The sequence below is a fragment of the Oncorhynchus keta genome, unplaced genomic scaffold (assembly GCF_023373465.1).
Source record: "Oncorhynchus keta strain PuntledgeMale-10-30-2019 unplaced genomic scaffold, Oket_V2 Un_contig_22218_pilon_pilon, whole genome shotgun sequence".
NCBI lineage: Eukaryota > Metazoa > Chordata > Actinopteri > Salmoniformes > Salmonidae > Oncorhynchus > Oncorhynchus keta.
In genome coordinates this window covers 10,001-27,500 of record NW_026282808.1, presented here as the reverse complement: position 1 = coordinate 27,500, position 17,500 = coordinate 10,001, and the positions used below count along the sequence as shown (strand labels likewise).

Below are 17,500 nucleotides of genomic sequence, written 5' to 3'. Positions count from 1 at the left end.
CTAGAGAACATTGGTCTATCAGCATATCAGTACCCACTAGAGAACATTGGTCTATCAGCATATCAGTACCCACTAGAGAACATTGGTCTATCAGCATATCAGTACCCACTAGAGAACATTGGTCTATCAGCATATCAGTACCCACTAGAGAACATTGGTCTATCAGCATATCAGTACCCACTAGAGAACATTGCTGGTCATCTCCTTCAGCAGACACAGATGCATATCAACCTGCAAGGTGTGCAAACATGTTTTATAAATAAAATATAAATACATTCTAAATAAACGATAAATACATTATTTACAGATAGTGCACATTCTATTGCAAATGATTAATTGCATGAAGAAATATTCATGGAAATATATCAATTTTAAAAAATGAACGACAATAGTTATTTTTTTGATAGAGTGAAGGATGTGTTTAATATAATTCTACATAGTTATTTGTTTTGATAGAGTGAAGGTTTATATAATTCTACATAGTTATTTGTTTGTAGACAATCAACCCCCTCTAGCTTCTTGATTAAAGCAGAGACCATAAACTCCCTCTAGCTTCTTGATTAAAGCAGAGACCATCAACTCCCTCTAGCTTCTTGATTAAAGCAGAGACAACAACTCCCTCTAGCTTCTTGATTAAAGCAGAGACCATCAACTCCCTCTAGCTTCTTGATTAAAGCAGAGACAACAACTCCCTCTAGCTTCTTGATTAAAGCAGAGACCATAAACTCCCTCTAGCTTCTTGATTAAAGCAGAGACAATCAACCCCCTCTAGCTTCTTGATTAAAGCAGAGACAACTCCCTCTAGCTTCTTGATTACAGCAGAGACAATCAACTCCCTCTAGCTTCTTGATTACAGCAGAGACAATCAACCCCCTCTAGCTTCTTGATTACAGCAGAGACAATCAACCCCCTCTAGCTTCTTGATTAAAGCAGAGACAATCAACCCCCTCTAGCTTCTTGATTACAGCAGAGACAATCAACCCCCTCTAGCTTCTTGATTACAGCAGAGACAATCAACCCCCTCTAGCTTCTTGATTACAGCAGAGACAATCAACCCCCTCTAGCTTCTTGATTAAAGCAGAGACAATCAACCCCCTCTAGCTTCTTGATTACAGCAGAGACAATCAACCCCCTCTAGCTTCTTGATTACAGCAGAGACAATCAACCCCCTCTAGCTTCTTGATTACAGCAGAGACAACAACTCCCTCTAGCTTCTTGATTACAGCAGAGACAATCAACTCCCTCTAGCTTCTTGATTAAAGCAGAGACAATCAACCCCCTCTAGCTTCTTGATTACAGCAGAGACAATCAACCCCCTCTAGCTTCTTGATTAAAGCAGAGACAATCAACCCCCTCTAGCTTCTTGATTACAGCAGAGACAATCAACCCCCTCTAGCTTCTTGATTAAAGCAGAGACAATCAACCCCCTCTAGCTTCTTGATTACAGCAGAGACAATCAACCCCTCTAGCTTCTTGATTACAGCAGAGACAATCAACCCCTCTAGCTTCTTGATTACAGCAGAGACAATCAACCCCCTCTAGCTTCTTGATTACAGCAGAGACAATCAACCCCCTCTAGCTTCTTGATTAAAGCAGAGACAATCAACCCCCTCTAGCTTCTTGATTACAGCAGAGACAATCAACCCCCTCTAGCTTCTTGATTACAGCAGAGACAATCAACCCCCTCTAGCTTCTTGATTACAGCAGAGACAACAACTCCCTCTAGCTTCTTGATTACAGCAGAGACAATCAACTCCCTCTAGCTTCTTGATTAAAGCAGAGACAATCAACCCCCTCTAGCTTCTTGATTAAAGCAGAGACAATCAACCCCCTCTAGCTTCTTGATTAAAGCAGAGACCATAAACTCCCTCTAGCTTCTTGATTAAAGCAGAGACCATCAACTCCCTCTAGCTTCTTGATTAAAGCAGAGACCATAAACTCCCTCTAGCTTCTTGATTACAGCAGAGACAATCAACCCCCTCTAGCTTCTTGATTAAAGCAGAGACAACAACTCCCTCTAGCTTCTTGATTAAAGCAGAGACCATAAACTCCCTCTAGCTTCTTGATTACAGCAGAGACAATCAACCCCCTCTAGCTTCTTGATTACAGCAGAGACAATCAACCCCCTCTAGCTTCTTGATTACAGCAGAGACAATCAACCCCCTCTAGCTTCTTGATTACAGCAGAGACAATCAACTCCCTCTAGCTTCTTGATTAAAGCAGAGACAATCAACCCCCTCTAGCTTCTTGATTACAGCAGAGACAATCAACCCCCTCTAGCTTCTTGATTAAAGCAGAGACAATCAACCCCCTCTAGCTTCTTGATTACAGCAGAGACAATCAACCCCCTCTAGCTTCTTGATTACAGCAGAGACAATCAACCCCTCTAGCTTCTTGATTACAGCAGAGACAATCAACCCCCTCTAGCTTCTTGATTACAGCAGAGACAATCAACCCCCTCTAGCTTCTTGATTAAAGCAGAGACAATCAACCCCCTCTAGCTTCTTGATTACAGCAGAGACAATCAACCCCCTCTAGCTTCTTGATTACAGCAGAGACAATCAACCCCCTCTAGCTTCTTGATTACAGCAGAGACAACAACTCCCTCTAGCTTCTTGATTACAGCAGAGACAATCAACTCCCTCTAGCTTCTTGATTAAAGCAGAGACAATCAACCCCCTCTAGCTTCTTGATTACAGCAGAGACAATCAACCCCCTCTAGCTTCTTGATTAAAGCAGAGACAATCAACCCCCTCTAGCTTCTTGATTACAGCAGAGACAATCAACCCCCTCTAGCTTCTTGATTAAAGCAGAGACAATCAACCCCCTCTAGCTTCTTGATTACAGCAGAGACAATCAACCCCCTCTAGCTTCTTGATTACAGCAGAGACAATCAACCCCTCTAGCTTCTTGATTACAGCAGAGACAATCAACCCCCTCTAGCTTCTTGATTACAGCAGAGACAATCAACCCCCTCTAGCTTCTTGATTAAAGCAGAGACAATCAACCCCCTCTAGCTTCTTGATTACAGCAGAGACAATCAACCCCCTCTAGCTTCTTGATTACAGCAGAGACAATCAACCCCCTCTAGCTTCTTGATTACAGCAGAGACAACAACTCCCTCTAGCTTCTTGATTACAGCAGAGACAATCAACTCCCTCTAGCTTCTTGATTAAAGCAGAGACAATCAACCCCCTCTAGCTTCTTGATTAAAGCAGAGACAATCAACCCCCTCTAGCTTCTTGATTAAAGCAGAGACCATAAACTCCCTCTAGCTTCTTGATTAAAGCAGAGACCATCAACTCCCTCTAGCTTCTTGATTAAAGCAGAGACCATAAACTCCCTCTAGCTTCTTGATTACAGCAGAGACAATCAACCCCCTCTAGCTTCTTGATTAAAGCAGAGACAACAACTCCCTCTAGCTTCTTGATTAAAGCAGAGACCATAAACTCCCTCTAGCTTCTTGATTACAGCAGAGACAATCAACCCCCTCTAGCTTCTTGATTACAGCAGAGACAATCAACCCCCTCTAGCTTCTTGATTACAGCAGAGACAATCAACCCCCTCTAGCTTCTTGATTACAGCAGAGACAATCAACTCCCTCTAGCTTCTTGATTAAAGCAGAGACCATAAACTCCCTCTAGCTTCTTGATTAAAGCAGAGACAATCAACTCCCTCCTGGTGTGAGTAGCCTTTTGAGATAGTAGTATAACTGTATGAACTGGGTTGTCTGGCCTTGCAATGAAGTCATGTTGGCTTGGGCCAGTTAGAATGTGTATATGGCACCAAACCCCTGCTACTAACAAGATGTTACTGAATCACAGACCAACGAAACGTATGTTACATCCACTGTGTTTCAACCCCTGCAGGAGGTTTGACCCCAACCACTCCCTGCCGGAGGTTTGACCCCAACCACTCCCTGCAGGAGGTTTGACCCCAACCACTCCCTGCAGGATGTTTGACCCCAACCACTCCCTGCAGGAGATTTGACCCCAACCAACCTCTGCAGGAGGTTTGACCCCAACCACTCCCTGCAGGAGGTTTGACCCCAACCACTCCGTGCAGGAGGTTTGACCCCAACCACTCCCTGCAGGAGATTTGACCCCAACCACTCCCTGCAGGAGGTTTGACCCCAACCACTCTCTGCTGGAGGTTTGACCCCAACCACTCCCTGCAGGAGGTTTGACCCCAACCACTCCCTGCAGGAGATTTGACCCCAACCACTCCCTGCAGGAGGTTTGACCCCAACCACTCCCTGCAGGAGGTTTGACCCCAACCACTCCCTGCAGGAGGTTTGACCCCAACCACTCCCTGCAGGAGGTTTGACCCCAACCACTCCCTGCAGGAGGTTTGACCCCAACCACTCCCTGCAGGAGGTTTGACCCCAACCACTCCCTGCAGGAGGTTTGACCCCAACCAACCTCTGTAGGATGTTTGACCCCAACCACTCCATGCAGGAGGTTTGACCCCAACCACTCCCTGCAGGAGGTTTGACCCCAACCACTCCCTGCAGGAGGTTTGACCCCAACCAACCTCTGTAGGATGTTTGACCCCAACCACTCCATGCAGGAGGTTTGACCCCAACCACTCCCTGCAGGAGGTTTGACCCCAACCACTCTCTGCAGGAGGTTTGACCCCAACCACTCTCTGCTGGAGGTTTGACCCCAACCACTCTCTGCTGGAGGTTTGACCCCAACCACTCCATGCAGGAGGTTTGACCCCAACCACTCTCTGCAGGAGGTTTGACCCCAACCACTCCCTGCAGGAGGTTTGACCCCAACCACTCCATGCAGGAGGTTTGACCCCAACCACTCCCTGCAGGAGGTTTGACCCCAACCACTCCCTGCCGGAGGTTTGACCCCAACCACTCTCTGCAGGAGGTTTGACCCCAACCACTCTCTGCCGGAGGTTTGACCCCAACCACTCTCTGCAGGAGGTTTGACCCCAACCACTCTCTGCTGGAGGTTTGACCCCAACCACTCCCTGCAGGAGGTTTGACCCCAACCACTCTCTGCAGGAGGTTTGACCCCAACCACTCCATGCAGGAGGTTTGACCCCAACCACAAAGTGTTGACCTCTGATTCTTCACCGAGTGAGTTATTTGTTTTTTAACCTGACTAACATGGTGAATAGAAAATGTTGACCATTATTTGAGCATTAACTAGAACATTGCGGTTAGCAGCGGTACTCACACTCTGTTGCTGGGGATTATTTTGTGACCGTCTCTGTACCAGGTGACCTGCGGTCGAGGGAAGCAGCTGACGGTTGGAGTGTTCAGGACCACAGCTCGACCAACACTGACTGTACGACGCTGCTCTTCACCAGAAAAGTTACCCATAACTGGAGATAGAGAGAACGAGGGACATTAGGGAGAGAAAGAGAGTGAAAGAGAGAGAGAGGGAGAGACATTAGGGAGAGAAAGAGAGTGAAAGATAGAGAGAGGGAGATGGAGATGGAGAGTGAGAGAGAGAGGGAGAGGGAGGGAGATAATGAGAGGGAGAGGGAGAGAGAGGGAGAGAGAGGGAGGGAGGGAGATAATGAGAGGGAGATGGGGAGAGACACAGAGAGAGAGAGGGAGAGAGACAGAGAGAGAGAGGGAGAGAGACACAGAGAGAGAGAGGGAGAGAGACACAGAGAGATAGATAAAGGGAGGGAGATAAAGAGTGATAAAGAGATAGAGATAAAGAGAGAGAGAGATAAAGAGAGAGCGAGATAAAGAGAGAGGGAGAGGTGTGTGTACTTACAGGCGACCTGCACCACAGCTCTCCTCTGTAACAGGGCTCCCATCCTGTTCCTGACCACACACTGATACAACCCAGCATCTGACCTCTGGACCTCTGGGATAACATACCTAGAGAGAGAGAGGACTGGGTGAAACACTACAGTGTCATTACCTCTGGGATAACATACCTAGAGAGAGAGAGGACTGGGTGAAACACCACAGTGTGTCATTACCTCTGGGATAACATACCTAGAGAGAGAGAGAGGACTGTGTGAAACACCCCAGTGTGTCATTACCTCTGGGATAACATACCTAGAGAGAGAGAGGACTGGGTGAAACACCACAGTGTCATTACCTCTGGGATAACATACCTAGAGAGAGAGAGGACTGGGTGAAACACCACAGTGTGTCATTACCTCTGGGATAACATACCTAGAGAGAGAGAGAGAGGACTGGGTGAAACACTACAGTGTCATTACCTCTGGGATAACATACCTAGAGAGAGAGAGGACTGGGTGAAACACCACAGTGTCATTACCTCTGGGATAACATACCTGGAGAGAGAGAGGACTGGGTGAAACACTACAGTGTCATTACCTCTGGGATAACATACCTAGAGAGAGAGAGAGGACTGGGTGAAACACTACAGTGTGTCATTACCTCTGGGATAACATACCTAGAGAGAGAGAGGACTGGGTGAAACACTACAGTGTGTCATTACCTCTGGGATAACATACCTAGAGAGAGAGAGGACTGGGTGAAACACCACAGTGTCATTACCTCTGGGATAACATACCTAGAGAGAGAGAGGACTGGGTGAAACACTACAGTGTGTCATTACCTCTGGGATAACATACCTGGAGAGAGAGAGGACTGGGTGAAACACTACAGTGTGTCATTACCTCTGGGATAACATACCTAGAGAGAGAGAGGACTGGGTGAAACACTACAGTGTCATTACCTCTGGGATAACATACCTGGAGAGAGAGAGGACTGGGTGAAACACCACAGTGTGTCATTACCTCTGGGATAACATACCTGGAGAGAGAGAGGACTGGGTGAAACACTACAGTGTGTCATTACCTCTGGGATAACATACCTAGAGAGAGAGAGGACTGGGTGAAACACTACAGTGTCATTACCTCTGGGATAACATACCTAGAGAGAGAGAGAGGACTGGGTGAAACACTACAGTGTGTCATTACCTCTGGGATAACATACCTAGAGAGAGAGGACTGGGTGAAACACTACAGTGTGTCATTACCTCTGGGATAACATACCTAGAGAGAGAGAGAGAGGACTGGGTGAAACACTACAGTGTGTCATTACCTCTGGGATAACATACCTAGAGAGAGAGAGGACTGGGTGAAACACTACAGTGTCATTACCTCTGGGATAACATACCTAGAGAGAGAGAGGACTGGGTGAAACACCACAGTGTGTCATTACCTCTGGGATAACATACCTAGAGAGAGAGAGGACTGGGTGAAACACCACAGTGTCATTACCTCTGGGATAACATACCTAGAGAGAGAGAGGGGACTGGGTGAAACACCCCAGTGTGTCATTACCTCTGGGATAACATACCTGGAGAGAGAGAGGACTGGGTGAAACACCACAGTGTGTCATTACCTCTGGGATAACATACCTAGAGAGAGAGAGGACTGGGTGAAACACCACAGTGTGTCATTACCTCTGGGATAACATACCTAGAGAGAGAGAGAGGACTGGGTGAAACACCACAGTGTGTCATTACCTCTGGGATAACATACCTAGAAAGAGAGAGGACTGGGTGAAACACCCCAGTGTGTCATTACCTCTGGGATAACATGATAACATACCTGGAGAGAGAGAGAGGACTGGGTGAAACACTACAGTGTGTCATTACCTCTGGGATAACATACCTAGAAAGAGAGAGGACTGGGTGAAACACCCCAGTGTGTCATTACCTCTGGGATAACATGATAACATACCTGGAGAGAGAGAGAGGACTGGGTGAAACACCACAGTGTGTCATTACCTCTGGGATAACATACCTAGAGAGAGAGAGGACTGGGTGAAACACTACAGTGTGTCATTACCTCTGGGATAACATACCTAGAGAGAGAGAGGACTGGGTGAAACACTACAGTGTGTCATTACCTCTGGGATAACATACCTAGAGAGATAGAGAGGACTGGGTGAAACACTACAGTGTGTCATTACCTCTGGGATAACATACCTAGAGAGAGAGAGGACTGGGTGAAACACTACAGTGTCATTACCTCTGGGATAACATACCTAGAGAGAGAGAGGGGACTGGGTGAAACACCCCAGTGTGTCATTACCTCTGGGATAACATACCTGGAGAGAGAGAGGACTGGGTGAAACACCACCGTGTGTCATTACCTCTGGGATAACATACCTAGAGAGAGAGAGGACTGGGTGAAACACTACAGTGTGTCATTACCTCTGGGATAACATACCTAGAGAGAGAGAGGACTGGGTGAAACACCACAGTGTCATTACCTCTGGGATAACATACCTGGAGAGAGAGAGGACTGGGTGAAACACTACAGTGTCATTACCTCTGGGATAACATACCTAGAGAGAGAGAGGACTGGGTGAAACACTACAGTGTGTCATTACCTCTGGGATAACATACCTAGAGAGAGAGAGGACTGGGTGAAACACTACAGTGTGTCATTACCTCTGGGATAACATACCTAGAGAGAGAGAGGACTGGGTGAAACACCACAGTGTCATTACCTCTGGGATAACATACCTAGAGAGAGAGAGGACTGGGTGAAACACTACAGTGTGTCATTACCTCTGGGATAACATACCTGGAGAGAGAGAGGACTGGGTGAAACACTACAGTGTGTCATTACCTCTGGGATAACATACCTAGAGAGAGAGAGGACTGGGTGAAACACTACAGTGTCATTACCTCTGGGATAACATACCTGGAGAGAGAGAGGACTGGGTGAAACACCACAGTGTGTCATTACCTCTGGGATAACATACCTGGAGAGAGAGAGGACTGGGTGAAACACTACAGTGTGTCATTACCTCTGGGATAACATACCTAGAGAGAGAGAGGACTGGGTGAAACACTACATTGTCATTACCTCTGGGATAACATACCTAGAGAGAGAGAGAGGACTGGGTGAAACACTACAGTGTGTCATTACCTCTGGGATAACATACCTAGAGAGAGAGGACTGGGTGAAACACTACAGTGTGTCATTACCTCTGGGATAATATACCTAGAGAGAGAGAGAGGACTGGGTGAAACACTACAGTGTGTCATTACCTCTGGGATAACATACCTAGAGAGAGAGAGGACTGGGTGAAACACTACAGTGTCATTACCTCTGGGATAACATACCTAGAGAGAGAGAGGACTGGGTGAAACACCACAGTGTGTCATTACCTCTGGGATAACATACCTAGAGAGAGAGAGAGGACTGGGTGAAACACCACAGTGTCATTACCTCTGGGATAACATACCTAGAGAGAGAGAGGGGACTGGGTGAAACACCCCAGTGTGTCATTACCTCTGGGATAACATACCTGGAGAGAGAGAGGACTGGGTGAAACACCACAGTGTGTCATTACCTCTGGGATAACATACCTAGAGAGAGAGAGGACTGGGTGAAACACCACAGTGTGTCATTACCTCTGGGATAACATACCTAGAGAGAGAGAGAGGACTGGGTGAAACACCACAGTGTGTCATTACCTCTGGGATAACATACCTAGAAAGAGAGAGGACTGGGTGAAACACCCCAGTGTGTCATTACCTCTGGGATAACATGATAACATACCTGGAGAGAGAGAGAGGACTGGGTGAAACACTACAGTGTGTCATTACCTCTGGGATAACATACCTAGAAAGAGAGAGGACTGGGTGAAACACCCCAGTGTGTCATTACCTCTGGGATAACATGATAACATACCTGGAGAGAGAGAGAGGACTGGGTGAAACACCACAGTGTGTCATTACCTCTGGGATAACATACCTAGAGAGAGAGAGGACTGGGTGAAACACTACAGTGTGTCATTACCTCTGGGATAACATACCTAGAGAGAGAGAGGACTGGGTGAAACACTACAGTGTGTCATTACCTCTGGGATAACATACCTAGAGAGATAGAGAGGACTGGGTGAAACACTACAGTGTGTCATTACCTCTGGGATAACATACCTAGAGAGAGAGAGGACTGGGTGAAACACTACAGTGTCATTACCTCTGGGATAACATACCTAGAGAGAGAGAGGGGACTGGGTGAAACACCCCAGTGTGTCATTACCTCTGGGATAACATACCTGGAGAGAGAGAGGACTGGGTGAAACACCACCGTGTGTCATTACCTCTGGGATAACATACCTAGAGAGAGAGAGGACTGGGTGAAACACTACAGTGTGTCATTACCTCTGGGATAACATACCTAGAGAGATAGAGAGGACTGGGTGAAACACTACAGTGTGTCATTACCTCTGGGATAACATACCTAGAGAGAGAGAGGACTGGGTGAAACACTACAGTGTGTCATTACCTCTGGGATAACATACCTAGAGAGATAGAGAGGACTGGGTGAAACACTACAGTGTGTCATTACCTCTGGGATAACATACCTAGAGAGAGAGAGGACTGGGTGAAACACTACAGTGTCATTACCTCTGGGATAACATACCTAGAGAGAGAGGGGACTGGGTGAAACACCCCAGTGTGTCATTACCTCTGGGATAACATACCTGGAGAGAGAGAGGACTGGGTGAAACACCACCGTGTGTCATTACCTCTGGGATAACATACCTAGAGAGAGAGAGGACTGGGTGAAACACTACAGTGTGTCATTACCTCTGGGATAACATACCTAGAGAGAGAGAGAGGACTGGGTGAAACACCACAGTGTGTCATTACCTCTGGGATAACATACCTAGAGAGATAGAGAGGACTGGGTGAAACACTACAGTGTGTCATTACCTCTGGGATAACATACCTAGAGAGAGAGAGGACTGGGTGAAACACCCCAGTGTGTCATTACCTCTGGGATAACATACCTGGAGAGAGAGAGGACTGGGTGAAACACCACCGTGTGTCATTACCTCTGGGATAACATACCTAGAGAGAGAGAGGACTGGGTGAAACACTACAGTGTGTCATTACCTCTGGGATAACATACCTAGAGAGATAGAGAGGACTGGGTGAAACACTACAGTGTGTCATTACCTCTGGGATAACATACCTAGAGAGAGAGAGGACTGGGTGAAACACTACAGTGTCATTACCTCTGGGATAACATACCTAGAGAGAGAGAGGACTGGGTGAAACACCACAGTGTGTCATTACCTCTGGGATAACATACCTAGAGAGAGAGAGAGGACTGGGTGAAACACCACAGTGTCATTACCTCTGGGATAACATACCTAGAGAGAGAGAGGGGACTGGGTGAAACACCCCAGTGTGTCATTACCTCTGGGATAACATACCTAGAGAGAGAGAGGACTGGGTGAAACACCACCGTGTGTCATTACCTCTGGGATAACATACCTAGAGAGAGAGAGGACTGGGTGAAACACCACAGTGTGTCATTACCTCTGGGATAACATACCTAGAAAGAGAGAGGACTGGGTGAAACACCCCAGTGTGTCATTACCTCTGGGATAACATGATAACATACCTGGAGAGAGAGAGAGGACTGGGTGAAACACTACAGTGTGTCATTACCTCTGGGATAACATACCTAGAGAGAGAGAGGACTGGGTGAAACAGACTGGAAGGATGCTGTGACCTTGGAGGAGACAGACACAGAGAGAAAGAGAAAGAGAAGAGAGGAAGAGGAGAGAGGAAGAGGAGAGAATGTGTGAACTGTACTCCTAAAGAGGGACAGATGGGGAGGCGGAGGTGTGTACGTGTGTGTGTGTCTACTGCCCGATGCCAGGTTGCCCATTAAAACCCCATTACACCCAACCTGGATGAAACACAAAACACACACCAACAAACACACACACACACCAACAAACACACAACAACAAACACACACACACACATACACACCAACAAACACACACACACACACACACAAACAAACACACACACACCCCAACAAACACACACCAACAAACACACACACACACACACAAACACACACACACACACCAACAAACACACCCCAACAAACACACACACACAAACAAACACACACACACACCCCAACAAACACACACCAACAAACACACACACACACACACACACAAACACACACACACACACACACACACACCAACAAACACACACCAACAAACACACACACACACACACACACACACACACACACAACACACACACACACACACAACAAACACACACCAACAAACACACACAGCCAAACACACACACGCACAGACACATGGCCAAACACACACAAGGCCAAATATTCCAGCATGTCCTTGTGATGTTGTCAACAACAGACACAGTGATGTATCAGCTTCAGACTGGAGCATCACTAGAGAAACAACCATTACAACCATTACAACCATAACAACCATTACAACCATAACAACCATTACAATCATTACAACCATTACAACCATAACAACCATTACAATCATTACAACCATTACAATCATTACAACCATTACAACCATAACAACCATTACAATCATTACAACCATTACAATCATTACAACCATTACAACCATTACAACCATTACAACCATAACAACCATTACAATCATTACAACCATAACAACCATTACAACCATTACAACCATTACAACCATTACAACCATAACAACCATTACAATCATTACAACCATTACAACCATTACAATCATTACAACCATAACAACCATTACAACCATTACAACCATTACAACCATAACAACCATTACAACCATTACAACCATTACAATCATTACAACCATTACAACCATTACAACCATAACAACCATTACAACCATTACAACCATAACAACCATAACAACCATTACAACCATTACAACCATTACAACCATTACAACCATTACACTGCTGTTGAAATGGGCTGTTGTGGCCATACGTTCACACATTGTCAATTATATCCTAACATTATCTAACTAACTATATCCTAACATTATCTAACTAACTCTATCCTAACATTGTCAAACTAACTATATCCTAACATTATCTACTAACTCTATCCTAACATTGTCTAACTAACTATATTCTAACATTGTCTAACTAACTCTATTCTAACATTATCTAACTAACTCTATCCTAACATTGTCAAACTGACTCTATTCTAACATTGTCTAACTAACTATATTCGAACATTGTCAAACTAACTCTATTCTAACATTGTCTAACTAACTATATTCTAACATTGTCAAACTGACTCTATTCTAACATTATCTAACTAACTCTATCCTAACATTGTCTAACTAACTCTATCCTAACATTGTCTAACTAACTCTATTCTAACATTATCTAACTAACTCTATTCTAACATTGTCAAACTGACTCTATTCTAACATTGTCAACAACACCCAGACCTCGTGGTGGTCCTATCGAACCTCCAGCCCTCCTGTAGTGTAAATGAGAGAGGGAAGCTTAGTCAACAACACCCAGACCTCGTGGTGGTCCTATCGAACCCCCAGCCCGCCTGTAGTGTAAATGAGAGAGGGAAGCTTAGTCAACAACACCCAGACCTCGTGGTGGTCCTATCGAACCCCCAGCCCTCCTGTAGTGTAAATGAGAGAGGGAAGCTTAGTCAACAACACCCAGACCTCGTGGTGGTCCTATCGAACCCCCAGCCCTCCTGTAGTGTAAATGAGAGAGGGAAGCTTAGTCAACAACACGCAGACCTCGTGGTGGTCCTATCGAACCCCCAGCCCTCCTGTAGTGTAAATGAGAGAGGGAAGCTTAGTCAACAACACCCAGACCTCGTGGTGGTCCTATCGAACCCCCAGCCCTCCTGTAGTGTAAATGAGAGAGGGAAGCTTAGTCAACAACACCCAGACCTCGTGGTGGTCCTATCGAACCCCCAGCCCTCCTGTAGTGTAAATGAGAGAGGGAAGCTTAGTCAACAACACCCAGACCTCGTGGTGGTCCTATCGAACCCCCAGCCCTCCTGTAGTGTAAATGAGAGAGGGAAGCTTAGTCAACAACACCCAGACCTCGTGGTGGTCCTATCGAACCCCCAGCCCTCCTGTAGTGTAAATGAGAGAGGGAAGCTTAGTCAACAACACGCAGACCTCGTGGTGGTCCTATCGAACCCCCAGCCCTCCTGTAGTGTAAATGAGAGAGGGAAGCTTAGTCAACAACACCCAGACCTCGTGGTGGTCCTATCGAACCCCCAGCCCTCCTGTAGTGTAAATGAGAGAGGGAAGCTTAGTCAACAACACGCAGACCTCGTGGTGGTCCTATCGAACCCCCAGCCCTCCTGTAGTGTAAATGAGAGAGGGAAGCTTAGTCAACAACACCCAGACCTCGTGGTGGTCCTATCGAACCCCCAGCCCTCCTGTAGTGTAAATGAGAGAGGGAAGCTTAGTCAACAACACGCAGACCTCGTGGTGGTCCTATCGAACCCCCAGCCCTCCTGTAGTGTAAATGAGAGAGGGAAGCTTCGTCAACAACACGCAGACCTCGTGGTGGTCCTATCGAACCCCCAGCCCTCCTGTAGTGTAAATGAGAGAGGGAAGCTTAGTCAACAACACCCAGACCTCGTGGTGGTCCTATCGAACCCCCAGCCCTCCTGTAGTGTAAATGAGAGAGGGAAGCTTCGTCAACAACACGCAGACCTCGCTGGAGTTGAAGAGTTAGTCTTTGAGTTTGCAGTGGTGTGTGTCTGTCTGTATGTGTGAGTGCAGCCAGGAGTGTGTCTGTAATTGTGTTTGACTCAGACTTTATTCTAGCAGCAGTTATTGCCCTGCGTCTGCCTCCTGTCCTCCTTGGCCTTTTAACACATCGTCTTGTCTCATGTCAACACTCCGCGGGGAAAGAGATAAAAGCTCAGGGTGTGTGAGAGCTGAGACAGACAGGAGAGTGTTCACACACACACATATATATATATTATACAATCCACAACACATTATACATAGAGAAATATCTTCATCTATATATTATTATCTGATAGATCATGCATACCCCTCTGGGGAGAGAGGGGAAGACCGGAGGATGGAGAGAACAGGGTGGGTGCTGACTGCTGATATACACACTACCACAGACATCAGATAAAAGTTGCCCTCAGGTTTCTCAAGTTAGGAAAATAAAGTATGAAAAAGACATTGACGGGGAGAGAGAGGTGTATTATATATAGGTATATTATATATAGGTATATTATATATAGGTATATTATATATAGGTATATTATATATAGGTATATTATGTATAGGTATATTATGTATAGGTATATTATGTATAGGTATATCTATAGAGAGGTATATTATGTATAGGTATATCTATAGAGAGGTATATTATGTATAGGTATATCTATAGAGAGGTATATTATGTATAGGTATATCTATAGAGAGGTATATTATGTATAGGTATATCTATAGAGAGGTATATTATATATAGGTATATTATATATAGGTACATCTATAGAGAGGTATATTATATATAGGTATATTATATATAGGTATATTATATATAGGTATATCTATAGAGAGAGGTATATTATGTATAGGTATATTATATATAGGTATATTATATATAGGTATATCTATAGAGAGAGGTATATTATATATAGGTATATTATATATAGGTATATCTATAGATAGAGGTATATTATATATAGGTATATCTATAGAGAGAGGTATATTATGTATAGGTATATTATATATAGGTATATTATATATAGGTATATCTATAGAGAGAGGTATATTATGTATAGGTATATTATATATAGGTATATTATATATAGGTATATCTATAGAGAGAGGTATATTATATATAGGTATATTATATATAGGTATATCTATAGATAGAGGTATATTATATATAGGTATATTATATATAGGTATATCTATAGAGAGAGGTATATGTATAGGTATATCTATAGAGAGGTATATTATATATAGGTATATCTATAGAGAGAGGTATATTATATATAGGTATATTATATATAGGTATATCTATAGAGAGAGGTATATTATATATAGGTATATTATATATAGGTATATCTATAGATAGAGGTATATTATATATAGGTATATTATATATAGGTATATCTATAGAGAGAGGTATATGTATAGGTATATCTATAGAGAGGTATATTATGTATAGGTATATTATATATAGGTATATTATATATAGGTATATCTATAGAGAGAGGTATATTATGTATAGGTATATTATATATAGGTATATTATATATAGGTATATCTATAGAGAGAGGTATATTATATATAGGTATATTATATATAGGTATATCTATAGATAGAGGTATATTATATATAGGTATATTATATATAGGTATATCTATAGAGAGAGGTATATTATGTATAGGTATATTATATATGGGTATATTATATATAGGTATATCTATAGAGAGGTATATTATGTATAGATATATTATATATAGGTATATTATGTATAGGTATATTATATATAGGTATATCTATAGAGAGGTATATTATGTATAGGTATTTTATATATAGGTACATCTATAGAGAGGTATATTATATATAGGTATATTATATATAGGTATATCTATAGAGAGAGGTATATTATACATAGGTATATTATATATAGGTATATTATATGTACGTATATTATATATAGGTATAATATATATAGGTATATCTATAGAGAGGTATATTATATATAGGTATATTATATATAGGTATATTATATATAGGTATATCTATAGAGAGAGGTATATTATATATAGGTATATTATATATAGGTATATCTATAGATAGAGGTATATTATATATAGGTATATTATATATAGGTATATTATAAATAGGTATATCTATAGAGAGGTATATTATATATAGGTAAATTATGTATAGGTATATTATATATAGGTATATCTATAGAGAGAGGTATATTATATATAGGTATATTTAGAGAGAGATGTATATATATTTAAGGTATATTTCCGTGTACAGTGGAGAGAATAAGGTAGAGAGGTACAGTATATCATATAAGGTATATTATATATAGGTATATCTACATCTGTAGTGGAGCGAAGCAGGTAGAGAGGTACAGTATATTATATAAGGTATATTTAAGGTATATTTACGTGTATAGTGGAGAGAAGTGTGTGATATCTGTGTTGTTGAGGATCCATCGGTACTGTAGAGGCCATGAGCCTTCAGCCAGACAGGTCAGTACCAGCCTGTTACCCTCTAGATGGGTCTGGACCTGGCCCGGAGACACACGGAAATATGGAGCTACATCTAGAGGAGGAGAAGAGGGGGGAGGAGGGGAGACGGGAGGAGAGAAGAGGAGAGAATACAGATTTAATTCAACTTGAATTTAGAATAATTTATAATAATAATGTATAATCATTTATAATAAATTATAATCATTTCTAAGTCAAAACATGGACATGAAACAGGTTATATGTACAGTGTCTTCAGAAAGCATTCCCACCACCTTTTTCCACATTTTGTTGTGTTACACCCTAAAATAAAAATGTCTTCATTTAAAAAAATATATATATATCTCACTCATCTACACACACATCTACTCCTTTTAAGTTACGGCTAGCAGGAAATGAAATGAAATTACTACAAATGAAATTACTACAAATGAAATTACTACAAATGAAATTACTATAAATGTTTTACTTTTCATGA

General features: G+C 43.2%; 1 protein-coding gene across 1 annotated transcript in view; it reads right to left on the bottom strand.

The window, feature by feature from the left end:
- Nucleotides 1-5,188: 5,188 nt before the first annotated feature.
- Nucleotides 5,189-17,500, bottom strand: part of LOC127921374 (protein sidekick-1-like) — a 15,577-nt gene continuing 3,265 nt past the window's right edge. The window contains exons 2-4 of the mRNA XM_052505086.1: nt 16,942-17,098; nt 5,745-5,851; nt 5,189-5,340 (exon numbers count right to left, since the gene is read on the bottom strand). Of these exons, the coding sequence (XP_052361046.1) occupies nt 5,189-5,340; nt 5,745-5,851; nt 16,942-17,098 (416 nt within the window). The remainder of the gene's footprint in view (nt 5,341-5,744; nt 5,852-16,941; nt 17,099-17,500) is intronic.